This window comes from Bos grunniens, chromosome 1 (assembly GCF_055505025.1).
Source record: "Bos grunniens cultivar Pamir isolate PY7600 chromosome 1, Bosgru_T2T1.0, whole genome shotgun sequence".
Classification (NCBI taxonomy): Eukaryota; Metazoa; Chordata; class Mammalia; order Artiodactyla; family Bovidae; genus Bos; species Bos grunniens.
The window spans coordinates 84,884,733-84,910,309 of NC_141165.1; the positions used below are offsets into that span (position 1 = coordinate 84,884,733).

At 48.2% G+C, this 25,577-nt stretch overlaps 1 protein-coding gene across 20 annotated transcripts in view; it reads right to left on the reverse strand.

Moving 5' to 3' along the window:
• Positions 1 to 25,577, reverse strand: part of XXYLT1 (xyloside xylosyltransferase 1) — a 174,678-nt gene that overhangs the window by 57,936 nt on the left and 91,165 nt on the right. For 13 of the 20 annotated variants that reach the window (XM_086399326.1, XM_086399309.1, XM_086399430.1 and 10 more), the window contains one exon: positions 16,310 to 16,442. The exons of 1 other annotated variant lie outside the window; for it this stretch is intronic. In XM_086399326.1, coding sequence (XP_086255452.1) covers positions 16,310 to 16,442 — 133 coding nt within the window. Of the gene's footprint in view, positions 1 to 9,225; positions 9,332 to 13,450; positions 14,231 to 15,607; positions 15,789 to 16,309; positions 16,443 to 25,577 lie in introns of those variants that run through there. 6 more of the 20 variants (XM_086399369.1, XM_086399333.1, XM_086399419.1 and 3 more) reach the window with 4 other exon arrangements.

Here is a 25,577-nt window from a genome sequence, read left to right on the forward strand (position 1 = left end):
AAGCACAGAGCAGAGGGACCCGAGTTCTACTCCTGACCAAGTGACTGAGTGACCCTAGGCAAATCTAGTGTGTGTTAGTCCCTCACTCATGTCCACCTCTTTGCAACCCCCTGGACTGAAGCCTGCCAGATTCCTGTCTATGCGATTTTCCCAGCAAGAATACTGGAGTGGGCTGTCATTCCCTTCTTCAGGGGATCTTCCCAACCCAGGAATCAAACCCCAGTCTCCCACATTACAGGCAGATTTCTTTACATAGTCCATCCCCAAATCAGTCTCTTTGCAAAATTGGCATAAACTATCTGCCTTCCTACTTTGCTGAATTAGTATAAGGAGCAGATACGAAGCCAATCTGGAAAGAGCTGAACCCTGCTCAAGACTAAAGGACTGCAGTGCCATTCCAACCACCTTGGCAGGCGCCAAGAAGCTGCAGCGGGAAGCTCACAGCACAACCTGAGTTTCTGGTAAGGTGATGGCACATTTGTCTAAGGGCTGAGATGAGAAAGGACCAAGCGGAGACCCAAGGCAGTAAAGAGCTTATTCTCTGCCTCTGGAACAAAAGTGGTGTCAGATGGTCAGACCATCACGTGAGTCTGGATGTAGAAGACAGGTTCTCAAACTGAGACATGACCCCAGGGAACAAGTATGTAGAAGGAGGTGGATAGACTTCAAGTTGGTCAAGTCCCATAAGCTCAGGCTTTGCTTCATGGTTACGCCCACGAACCACAGAGACCACGCTTGCATCTGCCATCTTGCCTCCTTCAGGGGAACCAGGGCCAACTGGCCTGCAGGGCTAAGCACACAACAAGGAGAAGCTCGAAATGCTTTAATACTGGTACCTCAAAAGCCCCTGACATTGTATGCTGGGAGCTATTTTCAGTCTGGAATTTTCAAAACACAGATGGCTACTCACAGTCAGCTCCAACCTGGCCAGTTTCTGCCCCTTTGCCATTGGGCTTTCCACACTGGTCTTCTGGCCCAAGGACAAGAAAAGTAAAGTCATGTTTTTCATTCTGGCCAAGGGCATGCAACTGGCCTGGAACCTCAAAGGCTGTGAAGAGAAAAGGGCCAGTGGCAGCTTCGTGCCAGGCAGGGTGCAGTCTCTTCCTGCACGGCCTGCTGCCCTTCCAAGCCCGGACAAAGTCCTTCTGGCTTCAAAAGGCGGCCCTACCTCCCACCCTCAGCAGCCCCTCTGAGCTCTGGGGGCACTGCTGACTACTGACTAGCACCAAGGAAAGGTGTGGATTGTGTGGGACGGGGTGGGGGAAGAGGGGAAAGCAAGTCGTTCACGGAGTGCCCCTGCACCTGGAGTTGTGTGATGTGCATATGACATCACTTCATTCTAAACTGTTCACTGAGCACCCACAGCACTAGGCCAGTGATGCTTTTATCTGCATTGCCACAGCTGAATCACATAGTTCAAATATGCCATGGTGCAGGGAGCAGAAATCACTTTATAAGGAATAAGTTGGACATATCCCCATTTCACAGATGAGGAAACCGAGGCTTTAAAAGGTTTTAATATATTATGCAAAGTTATATAAGTAGTGAGTGGTAGCAGTCTACCCAGCTCTGTCTAACTTTGAGGTCAGATAATTTCCCAACATTCTAATCTATGTTCACAATGCAATGAGAGTATGTATATTCCCAGAAAATCAAGTGATTTGGTTTTATCCCTATGGCTAAAATTCAGTCCCCTTGACTTCTTCTTGATCATTCACGCCATTATTTGAAAATAATAACCAAGTCTTAAAACTCCAGGTTGTTCTCAGAGAACCAGAGTTGGATAACGGCTCGAGGCCTGGTTTCAGTTCAAGGCTTCCCAACTGTACTTGTGAGACTGGGAGAGAGGACGGTAATGTTTTTGTTAATGTTTTATCAGCCAAGTGCCCTGTCCTCAGAGTTCACAGCCTTGTCGGGGGACACACACACAGGAAGCATCTGGCCGCTGAGTTATGAGCTGTTGCTCATAACTCAGGGCAGCTAGTGCTGAGGAGTGGGAGTTACAGCTGGGACCACGGAGGCCCTCAGGGGCTCTCTGGAAATGGGGGCCTCAAAGGATAAGCAGGGCAAACAGAAGAGCGGGATGGAGGGAGAGCATGCTAGGCTGAGGGAACAGCATCCCCAAAGGTCACATGTGAGGTGAGCACCTCTCTGGGAGACAGTGGGGGTCAGGGTCTTGTGCAAAAGGTACAAGAAACAGGTGGAGGGGGCAGGGGGAGAAGAGAAGGTCCCTGGGTGGCCGGCTAAGGAGTTTGGACTTTAGAATTAGCACAGCACTTAGCATACAGTAGGAGTTCAAGAGAGTGCGAGAGTGAAGACATCGGTTACTTAGGGACTGTGGAGGACAGGGATGGGATAGGCTGTCCTTGGCTGCAGAACACGCAGCTGTCGGTGAGTCAAAGACTGTGTCCAGGGTGAAATGAAACTGAAAGTCAAGTGGACAGTCTGGCTAAGGAGCTTCTAATAGGCAGAAAGTGGTGTGAAGCAAGGCAGAGGGGACCAGGGCCTTCAGAGCAGCAGGAAGGAAGCAAGGAAGGAAGCAACCTCTGAATTATGAGAATGCAACCACAGAACATTTTCCAGGGTGCTCAGCCCCTCAGAGGCAGTGGGGGCCAGCCATCCACACTGTACTCTCTTGAGGGTGGGGCCTGTGGCTTGCCCACTGAGCCTGGTATGGGGCAGGCCCTCAACCAATACCTGTGGAATCCTTCAGAGCTAAACTGGTATCGCCAGGTTAGCGTGTGTAAGCTCAGATATCCAGGGATAACAGGTCAAGAGCCACCTCCTAAAAATACACCAAGACAGAAATGCCCAGCTTGTTTTAATTGCCTAAGGTAATCCTGGGTGACTCCAGGGCCAGGCCTGTGAAACCCACAGAGTCTGAGTTTCCATCCATCCCCAGCTCCCAGAGTTTGCCTTCACCTACAGCCCGGCCTGTTTCTCCCAGACCAGGACCCTCTCAGCTGCTGCTGATTCTGCTCCAGACAGAATACCAGCCCACCCAGGAGACAGAAGGTGGCATTTCCTGAGCCCTCCGCCCTCCTCTCAGGAGACAAGCCCCGTAACCCCCACCTTGAGGCCCTCTGGAGTGCACAGAAGCACAGGGGCAGCCTTTTCCAGTCACAGGCTGAAAGGCAGCAGCCCTGGTGAAATTCTGATGTGCGACGGGCATGCACGAAAAGCAGTTCTTCGGAATTTTCAAGACTAGCCAAAAATCAACGGTGAAAACAAAGCGTCTACACTTTTCAGAGGCAGTCACCTCACCCTCATATTTCTCTTTTGATTCCTTCCACATGGAATTATGGCCAAATCCCTAGTGGACAGAGGAGCCTGGTGGGCCTCAGTTCATGTGATTGCAAAGGTCAGACACGACCTAGCGACTAAACCACCACCACCACCTCCACATCCAGTGGTCAGTTCTCAAGTCAGCAACTACATGGTTTGATCCCATCCAACAGAGACGCCCAATCCCCCCATTCAACCGAAAGCCAACCACAGCTCCCACACTGACACAGAAAGCCAGGAGCAGTGGGGGAGCGGGGGTGGGGGGGCAGGCCTGGTAAGATGCATTCAGAGGGAAGAGCTGCCTTCACCCTGCACCTTGGAAGTCCAGTCAAAAGCCAAATTCTGGACCCAAGAACTGCCCAACATCCCCTTCCTGGTCCTAACAGATGATGAATCCCCGAGCAATGCCAAGCTCAGCAGTATTTCTGACCCTGAATACCTCAGTCTCTCACAACTTCCTTCCCCTGCCTCATCCCTGAACCAGCCTTTGTCCTTCCATCCTTCCCTGCCCTGTTGCCTTGAGCTGAGGGTGATTACACACCCTTGGGTGGCCCAGGACAGGTCTGGTTCACCCTTGTGGTCCTGGCATGATTATTAACAGCACCCTCTCTTCGCTCTCTAAGTGTTCCAGTTTAAACAATAATTTAATGGTAAAGTTAAATGGTCACCCCACCCACACTGCACTTCCTCCAGGACTATTTCTCACGATGTTTATCTTTAATTACAACAGGCGGCCAGATCTAGAAAGTGGAGACTAATCCAGGCTCCATCCAGCTTCCTCTCCTTCTTCCCTTTAAATCTGACCACCCCCCATCTTGTTGTGGAAGAACTTATTTAAGCTAGCAAAGATACCAGCAGGCATTCTACAGACAGCCGCAAGATTTAGGTGTACCCAAGCTTGGCTCTAAGGTTCCTGTTCAGTTCAGCTCAGTTGCTCAGTCGTCTCCGACTCTTTGCCACCCCATGAACCACAGCATGCCAGGCCTCCCTGTCCATCACCAACTCCCAGAGTCCACCCAAACCCATGTCCATCGAGTCGGTGATGCCATCCAGCCATCTCATCCTCTGTCATCCCCTTCTCCTCCTGCCTTCAATCTTTCCCAGCATCAGGGTCTTTTCAAATGAGTCAGCACTTTGCATCAGGTGGCCAAAGTACTGGAGTTTCAGCTTCAACATCAGTCCTTCCAATGAACACCCAGGACTGATCTCCTTTAGGATGGACTGGTTGGATCTCCTTGCAATCCAAGGGACTCTCAAGCGTATTCTCCAACACCACAGTTCAAAAGCATCAATTCTTCAGTGCTCAGCTTTCTTCACAGTCCAACTCTCACATCCATACATGACCATTGGAAAAACCATAGCCTTGACTAGACGGAACTTGGTTGACAAAGTAATGTCTCTGCTTTTTAATATGCTGTTTAGGTTGGTCATAACTTTCCTTCCAAGTAGTAAGCGTCTTTTAATTTCATGGCTGCAATCACCATCTGTTTCTGTTAGTCAACTGAAAAAGGAGGACATCTAAATGGTTGTACAGAAGGGGAAACCAATCTATTGTCCAGGAAAAATAGGACTATTTGACTTCAGATGGGCCATCAGGGAGGCACTCTGCGTGTGTTGACAGCATCCCAACATCCTCACTCCTATGCCTGTGACTGGGGTGCCCACGGGCCAGGACGTCCCTGGCTTGTTCATGAGGTAGCGCTGAACAGGCAGGATGGTGGATGGAAGCAGTGAATGTAGAGCTGCCACATGACTCCATGCGTCTCCCCCTTCCCTCTTGCCTTGGGCTTCTCTCCTCCTTTCCTCCCCATCTAGACCTTTAATTTCTTAAAAGCACCTTCAGACACAGAGAGGAGTTTAAAGATTTTTCTCATACACATTAAATTTGTTGCCACTCTGATAAATGGAAGTCTGGGAATCTTTTTATTTTCTTCCCAAATTACATTTCTGGACAAGAATTATGCTTGGCCCTGGCATTTTATGATTATGTAAGTGTGAGGTTAGTTAGAAAATCATTTGATGGAATTTTGAATTACCAGCAAAAATCAACTATTTCAGGTAAAGACAGAAAACATTTGAGAAAAAGTCTGAGCACCCAAAAACTGTCTGCATCCAAGGATCAGCCGATAACCAAAACCTTGGGAAGGTCCAGGCTGACAAAAAGAGGCATTCAGTCAGTTTTCTGCCTCAGTGAACTTTCAGACCCAAAGTCTCAAACTGGGAGTTCTTGAGCTGAATCCGGTGTACCATTTGGAGTTTTTTGGCCAGCAGAGTTGATTACCACTATTTTAAAATCAGGAACTCTTACATTAACAACACAGATTTATGGCTTTTCTTGGGGAAAAAAATCCAAACACCTGGCAACACTGGGCTCATATTCATGCAAAACAAACAAGATCATCAAAAGCATCAGTTAAGAACTAGAGCATAGATGGGTGTTCCATCAACTGTTCTCCATCCTTTTGTGCCACAATCCATTTTTAAACCTTCAAAAGCTTGTATTACTTCCTGAAGGCATTTACCTGAAATTACACTGCTACAGGCTAGATCCTGAGTTCCTGAATCACAAATGATTCTTGTGCCTGTTACAAGATGTTACATTAACTAGATGATCCTCTTTGCTTTTGAGAGCCCAACCGGACGTTCTCTCGTTTTAAAATAAAAACCACTCAGTATCTGATCCCAAATGTGACATGGCACGTGGACTGGAGACTGAGGCTCCTCTGCTCTGTCCATGTAGGTGGCTGCTGGGCACCTAGACCCGCAGCTGATCCAGGTATTCCATTTACCCACATCTCTCTCCCAGGTTGTGGCTGCCTGTTTCAGTCTCCTCTGCACCAACAAGGCCTCAAAGGTTCTCTATACTCCTTTCATACAAAATACATTGCTTGATCATCTGGATCAGGAGTCCCCAGCCTCTGGGATCTAATGCCTGATGAGCTGAGGTGGGGCTGATGTAATAATAATAGAAGTGAAATGCAGAATAAATGTAATGCATTTGAATCATCCCCAAACCACTCCCTCCACCCCCAGTCCATGGGAAAATTGTCTTTCACAAAACTGGTCCCTGGTGCCAAAAAGGTTGGGGACCACTGATCTGTATGATGCCTTTAATCTCTGAAAGCAGCTGAGAGGATGTGAGGTGTGAGTAGAGAGATGGCCCGAAGGACCAAGATCACACGGTGCTCTTCCCAAACTGCTGACATCTTGGCAGGAAGGAAGAGGCAGAAGAAATGCAGATGCTTCCCCTCTGCTCCAGCTCCGGTCATTCCTTCTAAAAAAATATATGATTCCCCCTTACACTTCTACCATGCTTAGACACGATCTTCCAGGTTGAGAGCTGAATACCAACGAACGATAGTCACATTATTAAAATGTGAAAATCTCATTCACTGCTGAGCCAAGTTAGAGCACTAGAATTATATTCCTTTCTTTACAGTTCCAAGTTCATGATTCTTGGATCCAATGAGATAAGATGGTCCTACCAGTTAGGGAAAGGGTTTCCCTTGCTTATGCTCTCTGCGGACCCTGGGCTTCATTTATTAAGGGAGGCAGTGTTTCCTTATAGGGCCAAGGGGGATCAAGGGGAACCAGAGAAGCAGCCTAATGGACTGGCACTCACTCCACGCTTTCTGATAGTAATGAAGCCCCACAAGCAGCTCCCTGACCTCATATTTCTGAAGCCCATCTGGACAGCAAGCCTCATAATGAGTGTTCACTATAGAGGCATGGACAGGTAGATTATTATATGGGAAGCAATTCTGGTTCCTTGCATCTCCTTTTACAAACAGTGATAGAAAAATCTTGAAGACAGGAATGCTGGGGATGGCTAGGTCCCTGGATCAAAGTGCTCCTATGGGCAGCTCCTGGATATGGGGGGTCAATTCTGCCCCCTCCAAACAAAAGATCATAGGAATGCTCTACGATTAACAGTTAACGGCCCGTAGTCACCCAGTGCAAGGGTAGGAGCTAAGGGGTTCATTCCAAACTCCGGTCCAGGTGAAACGCCTGATATTTCTGCAGTATCAGTTCTGCAGTCAACCTCGAGGCAGAGGGCCTCAGGGCTAACTATCCATTTCAACCACCTGCAGAAATGCAGTCATGTGGCTGAAATGTGTGCCCAAGGTGGCCGTGGAGCCATACTGAAATTTCCCTCACGTGGAGCCAGTCACGCCTAACTCAGCCCTTTTCACACACTGTTTGTCACAGAAAGTCCCTCTGGTACATGTGTCACCATGAATCAGCTATGCTATTTTGCCTTTTTTTCCCCAGGAAGATGCTTACAGATAAGTCTTTTTTTGCTGCCTAGATTACAAAGGAGGATTTCTCAAGAAGATGTTTATCTGGCAAAAGAAACAAGTAGTAATGCAAAAAAGGATAGCCTGTCATCCTTTGCTGGGCTTCTTGCCAACCAGGGCCCCCAGAGGAGCCATCCAGGGTAGTGGTCCTGCCAATGGGGCTGCCAGCTTCTGGAGCACAGGGTCGAGTTTCTCTCTCCTGCTCAGCCAGGCCCACGGCCATAGCCTGCCGGGGAGTTTTCCATCTGTGAACAGGGCCAGGTCCATCTAAGCATGCTTTCTGGAGGCTATACCTGCACAGCAAACCCCAGTGCCCTCCCAAGAGACCTTTCAGAAGAAAGACAGAAACATCACATATATACACACATACACGCCTTAGAATTCTGACAGCAGACTATGAAACTGAGGATGACATGGGCACAGAGTAAAGTTCCCAGTCCCTACAGTAAAGCTTCTTTGTGGTTCATCCAAGGGAAACCTCTAAACAGCAGCAGCAACTTGGAGTTTGCATTTTGGGTGTTTGAGTCTTTACTGAATTCCAACCGCCCATCTCCCTCACATTATAATCTCCTTGAAAGCAGGAACCATGTGATCTACCTCATAATTCCTCAAAGCTCGTAATCTTGTGGTTCACACATGATGAACCCAATAAAAACTGAGAATAACAATGCCACGGATTGTCTCTAAAAAGAAAATAAAAGCGATTTCTATAAAAACACCAGCGATGGGCCTATGGACTCTTACTTAAGAACTGGTTAACACATTGTTGAGGAAGTCCCCTCTTATTAAACAATGTCTTGTATTCAGTAAAAATCTACTGTGTGCCGGGTACCTGGACTGCACCCCCCAAAGTGAGCATGCAAGTTGGCCCCGCCCATCTGCCCTTTCATTTCCTCACTCATTCTTCCCATGACATGTGTGTCAGGCACCCTGCCATGGATCTGACTGATTCAGTAGTGCCAGAGGACTCATACTGCCCAGGGTGACACAAGAGCTGATATGAGCCGTGTTTTCAGAGAAGGGAAGTCCCTCACATGGTCCCCACCAGGACCTCATCTCAGCCTGGGTGCTCAGCCTTCAGGAGCCTCCCTGACTCCATGACCTTCAGATGACATTGGATATTCACAACTTCCCCGGGGGGCACAACCATCAGAGAAGAAATAATTACATTAACAGTAACACAGTTCCACTTGGGTTTTCTGTATGCAGCTTTTTCCTTTTAAAATACATTTTCCCAATGTTGCCATTAAAAATAATAGTCTTGTAATATTTTTATCTCTACCACAGAGCAGGTATTCTTCTCTCCTTTTATTAGTGACTCCTGAAGGGGCTACATCACTGCTGCCGGGTTACACGGGCTCCGCAAAAGCAGTCAGCCTTGTCTTCTAACTCCCAGGGATGAAGGAATACAAGGCTTCTTCATCAGCCACTATTTTAAAAGCTGGCAGGCTTTTCTCTCTGTACTCAGATTTAACTCTAATAGAAACTGACAGGTTCAATCTTGGTTAATTTTTTTAAAAAAACACAAGAACAAGAGCCAAGAAATTCATCCTCAGGTGTCAGCAGAAAGATGAAAATCTACTCTCTTTCATCCGCAAGTCGTAGCTTACTCATCCTGAAATGATGGTGGTGGCAGAGTTACCTTATAATGCAGCGTTTCATGCCTGGTGAACAATGGACCTGGATTTATATGGGCTGTAAAACCTTCCAGACAAGACCGCCACGTTAACATCCCGACGTAAGACAATCTGGAGAGGGACGGAAAATGTCACTTGGCTAGACGTCAGAGCTGTGTCTGTCTGTTTTCCTCCCTCATATAAACTGATTTCAGGACGAGGAACTTGAAGACAAAATGACACCATGAGTTCACACAACCTCTCAGCTCCATATCCAGAAATGAGCACATGGAATTTTTTTTTTTAATGATAAATTTAAAATGATATTTACCAATGAAATGGTTTGCTGACTGGGTTTTCTTGAAAATAATGGGAGTGTCTGGGAAGGGGCGGTAAGAGAAGATAGATAGGGATAAAGATGAAGTAAGGTTGGCTCAGGGTTGATAATTACTAAAATTCCATGAATATTATAATACTAAAGCACCTAGAGTACTACATGATTCTGTCTACCTGTGTCTATGTTAGAAGCTTTCCAAGATAAAACATAAAAAAATACATATTGGGAGACTAGCAATGTCTAATACAGGAATACTGAGTTAGGGATAAGGATGGCCAAGACACGCTGTTTAGTGAATAAAGAAAGATGCACAAGGGTATATAAAGTATGAGTCCACTTACATACACACCACTGATAAATCTGTAGAAAATTTCTGGAAAAATAATCATCTTTGTATACTGCTTGAATTTTTAATGAAAAATTACTCTTATATTTTTTTAAATTCAAGGAATGCAGCAGAGGAAGGAAAATAGTAGGGGTGAAAAATGAGACAAACATGTCCATGGACAAGAAACCACTGGAGCCAAGGGCTGGCGTCCAGAAGCAGGTAGTGGCCAGAGGTTCACTCTCAGTGGGGCACTGAAATGCCCACCAGGCCCCCAGGCAGGCTCCCGGTGTGAAACAGGGGACAGGCGCCTGCCCCAGCGGCCTGTCCTCCTCACGCCCCCGCCCTTCCTCCTCTGCTGTGATCTTCGGCACACAAACCTTCCGCCTCTTTGAGCTCCTGGTTTCTGACAGAGGCATGTTAACATTTCACTCCATTTTTGTGGACTCACTGTTTTCTCCTGGCAATACTGTCTGTTTCTGTTTTGCAAATACCTTATATTGCTTCTCCTGGAGAAGGCAATGGCACCCCACTCCAGTATTCTTGCCTGGAAAAATCCCATGGACGGAGGAGCCTGGTAGGCTACAGTCCATGGTGTCGAAAAGAGTTGGACAGGACTGAGCGACTTCACTTTCACTTTGCTTAGGGTATATTGTTAAAGTATAAAACCCGCCTGCATAGATTCTAAATTCCTGATGGTGCTTTTCTCAAGGGATGGAGAAGAACACAGAACCCTAGCTGCATGGAGTCCAGGAAAGAAAGTCTCCAGCTTTTTTGTCTTCCATAAAGGGAGGCAGGCTTATATAGCAGGAAATTTCTCAAACATAGGAAGGGGGTACAGATACTGTTTTTGTTGTTGTTTAGTTGCTAAGTCATGTCTTTACTCTTTGCAATCCCATGGACTATAGCCTGCCAGGCTCCTCTGTCCATGGGATTTCCCAGCAAAAATAATGGAGTAGGTTGCCATTTCCTTCTCCAGGGAACCTTCCCAACCCAGGGATGGAACCTGTGTCCCTTGCAATGGCAGATTCTTTACTACTGGGCCACCCAGGAAGCCATGACAGATGCTGCTGCTGCTGCTAAGTCGCTTCATTCGTGTCCGACTCTGTGCGACCCCATAGACGGCAGCCCACCAGGCTCCCCCGGCCCTGGGATTCTCCAGGCAAGAACACTGGAGTGGGTTGCCATTTCCTTCTCCAATGCATGAAAGTGAAAAGTGAAAGTGAAGTCGCTCAGTCGTGTCCCACTCCTAGCAACCCCATGGACTGCAGCCCACCAGGCTCCTCCATCCATGGGATTTTCTAGGCAAGAGTACTGGAGTGGGGTGCCATTGCCTTCTCCGATGACAGATGCTGAGAAGCCAAAATACCAACACTAATTATGCTAAATTATCAGTTGCTCCAGCTTTACATACCATGAGGGAGCTGAACCTCACAGGTTAAGTGACCTCCCTAAGGTCACAGAACTATGTGCCTGAGTGGGATTGGATAAAGTTGCTATCGCAAATAAGAAGTGCTAGTCTGTGCCAGATACACTGTCTAATTTAGCCTTCAATCAACTTCACCATATATAGTATTATACAGTACTGCTATAATCTCCAGGTCTCAGCTAAAGAAACTAAAACTCAGAGAGGTCAGGAAACTCGCCCAAGGTCACACAGCCATGAGTGGCAGAGGTGGTGTCAGTCCCCGTCCTCCCCTCCTACTTCTGTGCTAGTCCTCACTTCCTTCCCAACATCCCTGACAGCCCTTCTCCAGTGCTAGGAATGGGATAAAGAGGCCTGAAAGTAAGTTAGACACTTTTATTTCAAGCATCTGGAAAGAGGTTAGGCCTCCACAAATGCTATCAATAAAAACCACAAGACCTAAAAACGTAGAAGAGTAGACACCATTAAAATATTAACCGCAAAAGCAAATTCCTGCCTGGTGTCATTATCAGCAGTTGACAGGATTCGCCTGCTGCTTCCACCTCATGGTGGGTTTGGGCTCAAACCAGCATACAGCCAGCCAATGGAGCCAAGAGAGAATGAACCAGAAGCCCGTGGCCCCCAATAATAAAGCTACCATTCAACAGCTCCTCAGGCGGCCAGCCTCAAGACAGAGTGACCGTGACCAATGGCTGCTACCCCAGCTCCTCAACACACACACTCTCACTCACTCACTCCAGGCTCAGCAGGAGCCCTGTGGCCTGAAGCTAAGCCACTGCCGGGCTTCCTAGCTCCAGGGGCCTACCCAACTACCCACAGTCTGGCCCTGGCTCCTGCAGAGGGCTGGGTGAACCTCAGGCCTGGTGTCTCCTGAAGACTCTGAAGGCTGCCCCTCAACCTCCCACCTTCCCACTGGTTTCCTGCTTCCATACCCTTTGTTCCCATTCACTCAAGGATGTTATAGAAAAGCCAGATCACTCTCCGTTGCTAAAAAGGGGGGTTCTAACACCTGAGTAGGGGTAGAACTACCAAATGTAGAAAACAAGAAGGGAAGAAAGGAAAGGAAACCTGCAGGATACCCAGCTACATTTCAATTTCATATAAACAATACTTGTTTTGTGTAAGTACATCCCCTTACAACATTTGGGTTATACTTACATAAAGCAGTTGTTTGTTGTTTATCTGAAATTTATTTAACCGGGCATCCTGTATTTTAACTGGCAACCATATCTGTTGTGGGTGGGGTAGAGTAGGAGGTATATGGAACAACAAATCAGCTGGAGAGGAAAACACTAAGGGAGCTACGATGATGAAGGTGGGAAGGAGGAAGCATTCTTTACCCAGAGTCTCTTTTACACCAGAAACTTCCATGCGTTTTATTTCATTTGAGCGTTTCAGCAATTCTGTGTATTAGACATATCTATCCCCACTTAGAGGTGAAAACACATAAGTTCAGAGAATCAACCGACTTGCACAGTGTCACATGGGTAATTCGTGAAAGGAAGGACTATAATCCATGGTTTCTGAGTATAATCTGAGTCATTTCTTCTATGTATGGCTGCTCTGCCAAGTGATACACCCTTATGATTTTTATAGGTTATGCACAAACAGGGTCTAACAGTTTTCTTTACTTTTCCAATACACTCATAAGGAAGAAAATGCTCAATGGCATCCTGGATTAACACGTATTTGAAACACAGCTATTTATGACTAGAAAGCACTAGACCCTTCTCTACTTATTCCAACTAACCACACTGCCCAACTAACTAGAGTTTCCTAGCAAAGAAGAAGAGAAAGAATCAAGAAAGGAAGGACAATGTTCCACCCAAGATGACCACTGCTCCCCAGTTTTCAGATGAGGAAAGTCATGAGACATTTGACTCAACAAAATTTTACAGGGGCCCAAAAGGAAAAGGCTCCTTAATCAAAATGCTAGCATCCCATGAGACATCATTTTCTAGAAAACACAGCTGACGTGGTGCTATGTTTGGGGCGGCGGGGGGGATTGTTTTTTTAAAAAGCTATTTGTCAAAAGTACAGTGGGAAATACTTTCTCTTCCAGCCCCTCAAGCTTCTAACATTCATGGCACACAATCAAAGGGAAACAGCCATAAAAATGACTTAATATGTGCCTTTTTTGAAGTATAGTAACTCTCGGACAAGTGACTATAAAAATAACACAGCTGAGAAGGTCTAGATTTATTTCTGCTTAGTGAATTTCCAGATCAGAATGCGCTCTGTTCATCAGCTAAGTTTGCTTTTGTGCCATTTGGTTTCTAAATTTTCCTTTCTTTGCACAGATGCTAACAGATTCTGTTTATGATAAAACCTTGCCCACCTCACAGTCTACAGGCCAGTTCCTGGGAGAGGACCGGGTGCCTACAGAGGAAGGCAGACGGCCACGGGGGATTCCCCACCAGCTACACCAGCCCCGTCTACGGAGATGGGCCTGAAGCTGTTCTGGGGGGCCTGGCTCTGCCAGCCCTGGTTCAGGCCTTGTTTACTCCCCTGCCTTCATTCCCCCTCCCTATAAACACTCACACCCAGGCACAGACTGCAGAGTGGCAGACAACTAACACTCGATCTTTGGGGCTACTGGAGCCTCCAGTTTTCTTACGGAAGATGGCAAAAAACCACAGTTCCCTGTCCCGGCCAGCACCAAATGCTCCCAGCCCCAGCATGAGACAGAAGGCAAGTATCAAATTACTCAGAGCCGGTGGGGACAGATCAGCACAGGGCAGTCACTGCAGACTTAATTATCAGAGGTCTTTGGAAACATTTCGGCTGGAAGGGGATGGAAGAGGGGAAGAGGAAGTAAAAGACTTTTCATTTCTGTTGCTTCTGACAGACTGAGCCCTACAAACAGGGCATCTTCTGGACTTTATCACCAGCCCGGCTACAGAAGTCTCCTCTGTCTCATGTCATGATGCAGAATGAAGGATTCTGAAGATGAAGAAAACTCAATTTCATTTTGGATCTAAAATCTTTCAAACATTTCCTTTGAAAAGCCTAATTAAACTGATTTTCGGTTTCACTGTTTCTAAAATCTCTAATGTACAGAAAAGATAAATTCTGGCCAATACCATTTAAGTTAAGCATGATCAGGTTTTCATCTGTATTGCATGAGAAAAATTCCAAACCATGGCTTGAAGGCCTCACATCTCTAATTGTACTTAATAGTCAGCCTGGTTTAACGATCCTCGGGGCACGGGCCCTGTGTAGAGGTGAGGAATTCACCAGCTGACAAGCAACCTCAGGATGAGCAAAGATGACTCGGAAATGGCGAGGGTCAGAAGGGCTGGGATCACAAATGCCAGGGCTGGGATCACAAATGCCAGGGCCAGAGGACGGTGGTCTCAGAGCCCACCTGCTCCCACCCTCAGATGGCAAAGCCAAGCGTGGTGACCAAGCTGGGACTAGCACATAGGACATCCGACTCTTGGTTCAGTGTTCCTTCCACCTCCTCCCCTGGTTAAACCAACAACCACAGACCTAACATACGCCTTGTGTGAAGGTGAAGGAAGGGGGTAGGAAGGGGTGGGGCTGTGCTGCTGTGAGTGCAAGTCACAGAGTGAAGTCTCCTCTTCCCCACCCACAGCAGAGTAAGGGGCTCTACTGCGTGACTCCAGGGCAACCTGAGAGAGGATTATGTAAGGGAAACAGCCCACCTGGCCCAGGAGTTATCCACTCACTCAGAGGCCTTGCAGGAATTTCCTGTTATGTGATCTGGGTCTTGCAAATAACTACAACCCAGCCAAGGCTGTCACTCTCCTCTCTCTGAGAAATGTGTGTTCTTGAGTCACTAGTTGTCCTGCGGCTCTCCAAAGACTGGGCCTGGCTCTGAGAATGCCCACTGGGAGTCAACATGAGGGTATGCACTGAGAACCAAGGGTAGGCCAGCTCAGGGGGCAGCAAAACCCCAGCTCCAGGCTCTGGGGGAGCCATGGCTCTGCCCAGAGGAGGAACAGTCAGCAATGTGGAAGTCTCTGTACCCAGGGTCATGGGCCTGATTTATAATGAAAACCTGCAGGTGCTTCTGCCTTTCCTTCTCTTTTTAAATGTTTTTAAATGGTAAGACATATATTACACACAAAGGAATACACACAAACACATGCACAGCCCCTCAAGTGGAGCACAAAGCACTGCAGCCAACCAGGAGCAATGCCCACCCATGTCCACGCCACTCCCATTCCCCCACCCACTCCGCAGGTAACTGTCACGCTGCCGTTTGGGGCCATCATTCTTTGGTTTTCCTTATGACATTTACCACTTGCATATACATCCCTAAACAGTACAGTTTAGTCTTGCCTATCAGTTCACGCACGTAGTCTGCTCATTTTTATTTCAAGTACTCAACTGGATGAATGTATTATATTTATCCATTCTGCTGTCTATGAGCATTAAGCTGTTTTCAGTTTGGGCTACTAGAAATGATGCCACAATGAATACTCTTGAACGTGTCTCCGGGTTCTCAGTGCTGGAGTTTCTCTATGCTGAGCACCTGATAAGGAAAACACTATATATAGAACAAGAACATACTCTTGACTCGACTGGTCCTTGCCAATCTGTGCACGAAAGCTGTGCGGCCTCTCCCTCCCTGAAAAACACTGACAAACCTGCTCCCCCTACACAGAGGAGGGCTTTCTGGTGACTCAGAGGCCAAGAAAACTTAGTTCATCACCAGACAAGCAAGTTAAAGCTGCATCTCGACACCTCCACTGTAAGACAGAGCCTGAGATTTTAACATTCTGAGCTGAACCAGAACCCAAATGGCTGGGCTTTCCACAAGAAAAAATGTCACCAACTGTCCCAAATGAATGAGGTAAGTAAGCATCTATGGTCTTGGTACAGACCCCCGCTGCCCAAACTATTTACTGTAAACAATAAGTACAAAAGTGTCCCTAAGATGTTCAGTGCAGAAAGACGGCAGACCCATGGATCCCATCTGCGGAGGGTGGGGGGTGGGGGCGGTTAAGAGGCAGGGAGGGTCCCTGGAGCTGCAGGCCAGCTGCTCCCACGCACCTGTACACGGGCTGCATCTCCCGTGCTATGCCAATGATGGCGCCTGGCAGGAAGTTGTCGAACTCCTCAAACAATTCCCGGATGTTGGTCTTGTACTTGAGGTCTAGGTCCAGCTGAATTATCCGCAGGATCTCTGGAGGAAAGACCAATACAACAATGAGACAGAGACATACCTCCCGGGAGGCTCAGTCATTGACAGAGAATGAAGTGAAAGGTGCAGAGACTGTACTGGATTATTCTTCCTATCACCAAATAATGCAATGACACCACCAGAACACCACCAGAACAAAGGCCCTTCATCTACCAGCAACCCCTGACTCACTAGAAGCCTTCACAGAGGAAGACAACTGCCTCATTGCTTCCCTTCTGGTTGCAGACATCCACTGTAAAACTAGGCAACCAAATTCTCGAGTTTAGATGACTGTCTTGGTGCTTCTCTCTGCGGTACAGGTATTAAATGACCCATAAGTCATTGTTGCCTCAGCTTCTTATTACTATTTCTGCAAACCTAGATATGTGTGGGGTTAGGATGCTGACCCAGACAGAACCAGCTAAAAGACCTCAGATGCTGTTATGTTTTTAATCCACTGTCTGAAAGACTAACTCAGCTATAATTAGACAGACACCTGGCTCATAAGAGCTGTTTGCTCCCATTGCTCCCAGATGACTGAGGAGCGAGAAGGTAGGAGAGAGGTGCTGAGCTCATTCTCCATCCTTCATCCAGTGGGCCTATCGGAGAGTCTGGGCCAGCAGTGCCAGCAGGGGATCACACACCAGGCTGACTGGGCCCTGCCCTCAGGGAAGGACACAAAAACAGAGAAACGGTACCTAGTGCTGATGTGACATGGAAGAGGGGCCTCTCAGGGTCAAGTGATGATGGACAGTAAGTACTCTGTCCTAAGGGAAGCCCTGGCCTGGGAATCAGACCACGTGAGAGCAGATTCCAGTTCTGCTTGCCGATTAACTCTGTGATCCTGGGCGAATTATTTCACTTCTCTAAACTTCAGTTGTTTCATTTGCTGAAGTGCATATGATATGATGTGGCTGGTGAGGCTGTGATGCCGAGAAGACTAGACAACAGGTAGGGAACATCACCCAGGCTGTAGGCGCCACAGGAAGCCAGGATCTGGAGAGGAGGGAACTTGCTAGAGCTTGAGGCAGTCAAGGAAGACTTTTGGCAGACAAGGAGTGGTGAAGAAAGAGCACCAGGTGCCCGCCTTGGCTCTCCACCAGCCCTTCACCAGCCCAGATGCAGAGCATGGGGCTGTCAGGACCCACAGCCCATGGAGACTCCCTAAAGACAGGAACTCCATCTTTGGCATCTCAGCCTCCATCCACTCACAGTGCAGGGCTTGACATTCAGTAAATGCTCAGGAACAGCTGTGGAATTCAACAGCCATTATCTAGTTTCTGGAGAAATCACAACTTATGATTCAAGAAAAGCTGATTCAGTAGTCCCTGTTCTATTTTCCTTTGTGACGCAGAAACAAAACCTTAGTTGACATCCCATGTGAGTTTTCTGAAAACAGTAGGTGAGCATCCAGCTGCCCAGGCCAGAGGGCAATGGGCTGCTTCTCGGGCCCCTGAAGGAAGCGGGTGGAGGAGAATGGGCCCCAGGCCAGTGTGGACCCAACGGTCAGCTTTCCTTTGCACTGCCCACACACACATAAATGTGAGCAAAACTGTTGCATCCTGCACTAAACTCAGCAATCACAATAGCCACCACCTAGAAGTCGGGAAGGGTCCTGGAGGGCAGGAAGCCCTTGTGGGGAGGGTGATGAGCCTGGAGCCTGGAGGGCTAGAAGCCCTTATGGTGACGTGGCTGCCTCCTGAGAAGCTGCTCTAAACCAGGACAAGAGAGGCTACAGGGCAGAGTCTCGGGGCCCCTGCTGCTCTCAGAGGTGGCCCTGGAAAACAGAGGGGAGGAAGCTGATGGTGACCTTCAGGAAGGACACTGTATCCCAGGAGAGAATGTCCAGGCGTGAGTAGCAACCATCAAGACGTCATGATGGGCGGCCCCGCCACACACACCCACTCCAGCCACTTCTAACCTGTCTACTGGTGCATCCCCTGCACCCCGAGTTCCCTCATCCAAGGTCTCAGGCAGCTCTTTCACAAGATAGAGCAGAGCCCTCATGAGACAGGGGCAGGGGGGCACCATCACCCAAGCAGAGAAAGCACAGTATCACGGGAGGGGGAGGTGGGAGGCCTCAAGGATCTGGTGCTAGTTTCGTGGCGTCCTCAGGGCTGTGAAAGAAGAGGAACTCTCATTCATGGCCCTAGGAGACTTCCAATAATATGAGCAATGGCCACAAAAGAAGAACACTTTCTCTGAGTGGTTTCTGAGTGTCCAGTATTATTACACAGGCAATAGTTTTAGTTCTCAAAACCACCCAATGTAAGTGGAGTTATTCCCACGTTTAGATGAAGGACCAGAGGCTTCTTGAAGGACCAGAGGCTTCTTGTTATAGTTCAGTCGCTAAGTGGTATCTGACTCTTTGCGACCCTGTGGACTGCAGCATGGCAGGCTCCTCTGTCCTTCACTATCTCCCAGAGTTTGCTCAAATTCATGTCCATTGAGTCCAACCAATGCTATCCAACCATGTCATGCTATCCAACCATCTCATCCTCTGCAGCTCCCTTCTTCTCCAGCCCTCAATCTTGTCCACCATCAGGGTCTTTTCCAATGGGTAGACTCTTCACATCAGGTGGCTCAAGTATTAGAGCTTCAGCTTCAGCATCAGTTCTTCCAATGAATGTTCAGAGTCGATTTCCTTTAGGGCTGAATGGTTTGATCTCCTTGCTGTCCAAGGGACTCTTCAAGCATCTTCTCTAGCACCACAATTTGAAAGCATCAATTCTTCGGCACTCAGCCTTCTTTATGGTCCAACTCTCACATCCATACATGACTACTGGAAAAACCATAGCTTTGACTATACGGAATGTTGTCAGCAAAGTGATGTCTTTGCTTTTAAAAGTTAAAAACAATAGCTCAAGTCCTTCAACCAACAAGTGTCAGAGCTGGGATCTGAACCTAGGCTGGCTTGACTTGAAAGCCCAGCACTCTCTCCCCAGTAGAGCCTGATTCTTCTCTGAGGAAAGAGGAGTTCAGGGAGGCAGATTTTGGCACCAGCGCTACCCGCACAGAGGCTGGGAGCACACAGAGGTGCCAAAGACCTTGATAGACAAAAACCAGAGTGACAGCCTGGCCAAATGGGAACTACATGGAGGTCCTCTACAGAAAGGTAGTTCACTGTAAAGAAATTCCTGACAGAGGGGCCATTCAGTCTGTCAGTCATTCTTCCTTGAAAGCCTACCATGTGCTGTGTGTGTTCTCTGGTTTTTCAAGATGATATAAATCCCACTTAATCTGCCTGAAGCAGCCGGAACACCTCCTTACCTGGCCTGTCCGGACAGGCCCTGGGCAGAGGGCAGAGCTCAAGGACATGAGATGTCTCTTGAGGAGACCCAGTTCCTGCACTTGGCCAGAGCCCTGGCCTTGTTTTAATACACCTGTCAATAAATCTGAGCACACTCCCAGTCCTTCAAGGAATGACTGGGAGTGAACTTGGAAAGATCACATACAGCCATAAGATACGTGAATGTGAGATGCTTTGATATATTTTGTAACTCCTCCTTGGTAAAGCGCCTTTCAGGAAGGGTTTGCTTAAAATTGGGAACACTTCTTTAAAGAGAGCCTTCACCACATGAGGTAAAGGCTTCCACCTGATTAGGAAGGAAAGAGACAGCAGTGCCAGCATGAAGTGACCCCTTCACACCAATGTGAAAGGCTGACCTGGTTGTCACCTTGCAGATCGAGGCAGGAGGACACGCCCTTCTATTCAAGGAGACCGACCGCCCCCTGAGCACAGCCCGCTCTATCGTGTAGGCATTGTCCACGCAGTTGTCTTTTTATGCAATTGTGAAGTCAGATGCCAAGTTGTAAATGTCGATGCTGAAAAGAGGAAGATGCTTACCAGGAATGCTGGAATTCATTAGGATGAGATTTGATTTTTTTTAAAAGGCCCTGTTTCTCTGGCATTTGATATAGTCATCTCTCTATGGGAATTACATCCAGAAGGTTTTACACATAATGTTGAAAGTTGTGCTGAGGATGAAACTAGGGTGATACGTGGAAGTGGCAACCAGTGATGGCCCAGAGAAGATGCTGGTTGGAGGACAGCTGCAATGACTGCAGCAGGACCACTGAAATTTAAGGTATAAATGAACGAGATAATTGCCCCCAAAGCAAAGAGAAGATGAAATCTATAAAACATGGGGGAGGATGCCTGAGCAAAAGGAAGACTGTTGTTCAGTCGCTAAGTTATGTCCGACTCTTTATGACCCCATGGACTATAGCCCATCAGGCTCCTCTGGCATGGATTGCCATTTCCTCTTCCAAGGGATCTTCCTGACCCAGGGATAGAACCCATGTCTCCTGAATTGGCAGGTGGATTTTTTACCACTGAGTTATCAGGGAAGCCCCGAAGAAGGACTGCTGCTGCTGCTGCTGCTGTTGCTAAGTCGCTTCAGTCGTGTCCAACTCTGTGCGACCCCACAGACGGCAGCCCACCAGGCTCCCCCGGCCCTGGGATTCTCCAGGCAAGAACACTGGAGTGGGTTGCCATTTCCTTCTCCAATGCATGAAAGTGAAAAGTGAAAGTGAAGTCGCTCAGTCGTGTCTGACTCTTTGCAACCCCATGGACTGCAGCCCACCAGGCTCCTCCGTCCATGGGATTTTCCAGGCAAGAGTACGTGGGGTGCCATTGCCTTCTCCGAAAGAAGGACTAGTCATCTATAAAACCCAAAAGAATGGCTAGCATCTAAGGCTGGTTGAATGTCCACCATGTCAGAATTCCATGAGAAGACAGCAAAAAGGTAGAGGACAGAAAAATCGAGGATAACAGATTTGAAAAGAAAACCCAATAATAACTGAGGCCATTGTACAGATGGAGAAACTGAGGACCAAAGAAGGAGGACCTGTCAGGGATCACACAGTCCAGCTAAGTGGCAAAGCTGATCTCAGAACTCAGGTTTTCTGACTCCCTAAGTGATGCACTCATGTTAACTAGCCCTCCTCCCCCCACTCCCAGCACAAGCCATGAAATCTTAGGGAGCAGAAGTCACTGTGTAATGGACCAGAAGGTTATATACAAGACTTGCCAGACACCCCACACAATTTGCTCGTGAAGGATTAGCATATTATCCCATGAAAATATAGACCTGAAGATAAATAAGTAGTAGCCAAAGAAAGAAAAGAGATTTCTATGATGCCCACAGTTTGTAGTCAACTTGTGGGAATGGGAAAATGGCTCTCTGTATTCTCATATTAACATCAGGCAGGGATTTAAACAAATCTTTTTAGTTGCTAAGTCACATCTGACTCTTGAGACCCCATGGACTGTAGCTTGCCAGGCTCCTCTGTCCATGGGATTTCCCAGGCAAGAATACTGAGTGGGTTGCCCTTTCCTTCTCCAGGGGATCTTCCCCACCCAGGGTTTGAACCTGGGTCTCCTGCATTACAGGCAGATTCTTTACCTTCCTTGCAAATAAATCTTTACATTCCTCTAAAAACACACCTTGAGCTGTGTTAAATTCAAAGCGGGGCGGGAACCTGACTCAGCATCCAGGAGCAGACTAAACTCAGTGCCTGGTGTGAGAGACACGGCAACCAGCAGTCCAACACTGTCTGCTCCATGCCTAGCATCCTCTGTTCCAATCAAACCTGTGCATGCCTGGGAACGTGTTTGCTGCGACATCCAATTAGGTGAGGGGCATTCCAACCAGCCCCTCAGACTTAATATCTGTTTAAATCACAAAAACTGAAGTGTCAGTGTGTGCCTAGGTCATGTTCTCAGGTATAAGGAGGCCTGGTTCGTGTGTTACGAAGGGGCCAGTGTGAGCACCTCGTGTTCTAGGAACACACTTGTGGCTGCTCGTTCTCCTCAGATGAGTTCAGCTCCCTGAGGCTGGTGGCCCAGGCCTCTCCGTAAACAATGGCTCAGCAGCTTGAGCTTTAAACGCTAGTGTCCATGAGGATGACAGCCCCGGCGAGCTGGCCTGGGCCACTCCAGGAAACGGAAGAACTGCTGCCTACAAGGAACAGATCACATGATGAACATGTGATCACAAGACAGGATCCACTGAATATGTCAACTCAAGCTGGGGGAAGATGCTCAGAACCTGGGTGGCTTTCTGGTCTAAGACACTTCCTCTTGAGCCTCAAGTCCAGAGGATAAAGTAAACAGTGGGGTGCCATCTTCACAAGGGAACAGGTCTGCTCGCCTTACCCTCTCATGATCCAGTTACAGGTTAACAGAGTGGTACCACTTGGTTCTAACAAGCTGGAAAAAGAAAGACAAGATCCCAAGTGCTGGCTCAAAATGTGCTTTCATGACCTTCAAACCCCCATTACCGCACCACCCTGGCCCTGGCCGGCACTGAGGAGGATCTGATTGTTGTTCTTGGGGTTCAGGAGGTCCACCCCTGCTTCTGTGTCGGAGGCCCTGAGCGCCAGCCTGGCTGGACAGTAGGGTCAATTCCTCGGCACGAGTGCCTGCAGAAGGCAACGTCCACGGCCTTACAAGCAGCTGGGAGGTTCCCAAGTCAATGTTCCCCACTGGAAACTGGCTTGGGACAGATCGGCATCAGCCTCCAATTAAGCCGGCCACAAGGCATGTCATCTGACCATGGATGGAATTACAGCCCAGGGTGAGTAATTAAGGACAGCCCCAAACAAAGGATTTAAAAAAAAAAAAACCTCCTTTCCTCCCCCTCCCTTCTCCTATCCCCAGAAACAATAGACACATCTTAACACATACAAAATAACAGAGGTCAGGAAATGCTGAAGAGATAAGATGTGCTTAGTTATGTAAGCACCGGCCCCCATCCTGGGCAGCAGACAGGCCTTCTCCCGGGCAGATGAACCAAGCAAGTGCATTCTCTCCTTTTCTGAAAGCTCTGAAAGTGCATCAGGGCTTTCCCAGAGATAAAGATTTATAACCCATCAGAGGGCTTTCACCTCACAACATCAGCCCAAGCTTTCCACCAACTGGGAAGGGGCCCGGGGAGGAAGGGAAATTATGACAAGCCCGAGCTACGCAGGGCATCATGAGCTGGGGACCTGGAAGCAGCTGCTCTGGAAGAGGGCCCTTTCCCACTCTCTGCTTGGCAAGATTGCAGCAATTTGCCACCTGCTTTATCATCCTCTGGAGCTTGTTAACTGCTGCTCAGCAGCACCTCTGACCTGCAGGGGTCAAAGGGCAGCTGAAAGGGGTGGACACTTCCTCCAAGGGTAAGAGGCTCCTGACCAGGGAGGGGAGGAGAGAGTCTGCAAGTGCCACACCAGCCACACCAACCGAGCTTCTTTCGCTAGAGGGTGTCAGGCCATGCTTGATGGAAGGCCTGCCGTCATGTTGCACAGACCCAGCTGTGTCCCTGAGGGGGCCCGAGGGTGGAACAGGCTGGAGTGGTTCTCACATCCAACAGGGAACTTGGGTCCCCTCCCAGCAGGGTTTTTACCCACCCTGCAGAGCTCCTTCTCCATCCGCTTTGCCATGCAGGGCCCAGCTGCAGGACAGCTGGCTCACTATGGGCATAGCTGGCACAAAGGAACACAGTGGAACATGCCAAGGGGCCAAGGGCCCAGATTGCTGGGGCTCCTCCAGCCTGGTCAGCCAAACACTCCCTCCCTCCCTCGGGAGGCCTGTGCCAGGCCCACGCTGGGGCTTTACAACCACTGCCTCAGCTCACAAACCTCCACTCTGCTCTGCCTGGCGGGTATCGGGACCTCCCATCTTCAAGTGAGGATGCTGAGGCTCAGAGAACTTTGGCAACTTGACTAGGATGATCTAGCAAGGAAGCGTCAGAGTTGAAAGCAAGCATAGATTTGCCTCACACAGGTTTCTGAGAAAAGCCTTCAGACATCTCTGAAGCCCTTTTTCAAATTCTGTTATCTTTAAAAACAAGACATGCCACCACATCAAGTGTGAAAATACCAAACAGCTCTAGAGCATCTTAGCAGACACGAGGTTTCCCATGGGCCAAGAAGGGGTTTCCCGCTTCCCTCAGCCACCTCCCTCAAACCACCCCCACCCCATCCTCAAGGAACTTGAAGACTCTTGGGGTTCCCCTTCACTGAGCAAGGGCCAATGGAGAAGTTTCAGAAAAAAGAGGTTTCATGCCACAAAGTAAGTTGAAAGGAAGTTCTGAAGCCCCATGCTTGGCCTTCAGCCCCAGGTTCCCCGGCCTTCTGTCCCTGGAAGCCAGGATGCAGTACTCTGCTCTGGTCTGAGCGGAAGCTCAGGTCTGCTGACTCAGAAGTCCCCGGGGCCAAGCGATGCTTCCACATCAATGCCAGCCCCCTCCCCTGAGGGAAGAGGGGAAGGGAAAGGAAATAGAGCTCATAAGAGTGATTTATACGACCTGTTAGCAGCTCTGGTGAAAGGTTTTGGGGCCAAGAGGTTGAAATTAATGACCACAGTCAGTTTTATATTAACTATACAGCAAATTCTTTCTTCTAGCCCTATTCACCCCTCTCAAAATTAAGCATGGAGTGTTAGCTACAGCTCAGCCATAACATTTTTTACAACTATCAGCTCCTATTTTGTGGACAAAACAGAGCATTATGAAAAGACACGGTTTTTGCTTCAGCAACAGTGCAACATGAGTCTCCAGCCTGAGCACCTTCAGTGACTTGGTATAAATCATATCCTTTAGGATAGGACAGAATTTATTTCCAACTCAGCTGAAAAACTTTAGGGACATATATAGAAGACAACACATAAAACATCCGGCCTCAATTTTCTTCTCACTTCTCTTGCCAATATGAAATTATAGCTCACGCACTTCTTTATGAAGTTCAATATGCAGGGGAAATTGAATTTTAGATTTGGAAAGCAGAATAGCAGACTATCCGCCCAACCCTCCCCCCTTCTTTCATTGCTGTCATATGGAAGTCCCTGGCCCCTGCTGGCCTCCCCATAGCTTATCATGCTCTGGTATCTGCTACAGACCTTGTTTCTTGTCTCCAAACCTGTAAGCTCTCCTTCCTGCTGGGGGCAGGACCACATTCTGACTTTGTTCACCAACTCTGTGACCATGCCGGTCTCTGCTCTTTGCAAGTAGGCTTTTTCTCACAGACCCTTGGGGATGGCAGCGGTAGAAAGCAGTCCTCTTTGGACAGCTGTTCCGAGCTGGCCTACCACTGAGATCTGTATCTGCCAGTACAGATCAGTCATCATGCAGGACTCCTGTCCATCACCTGCCT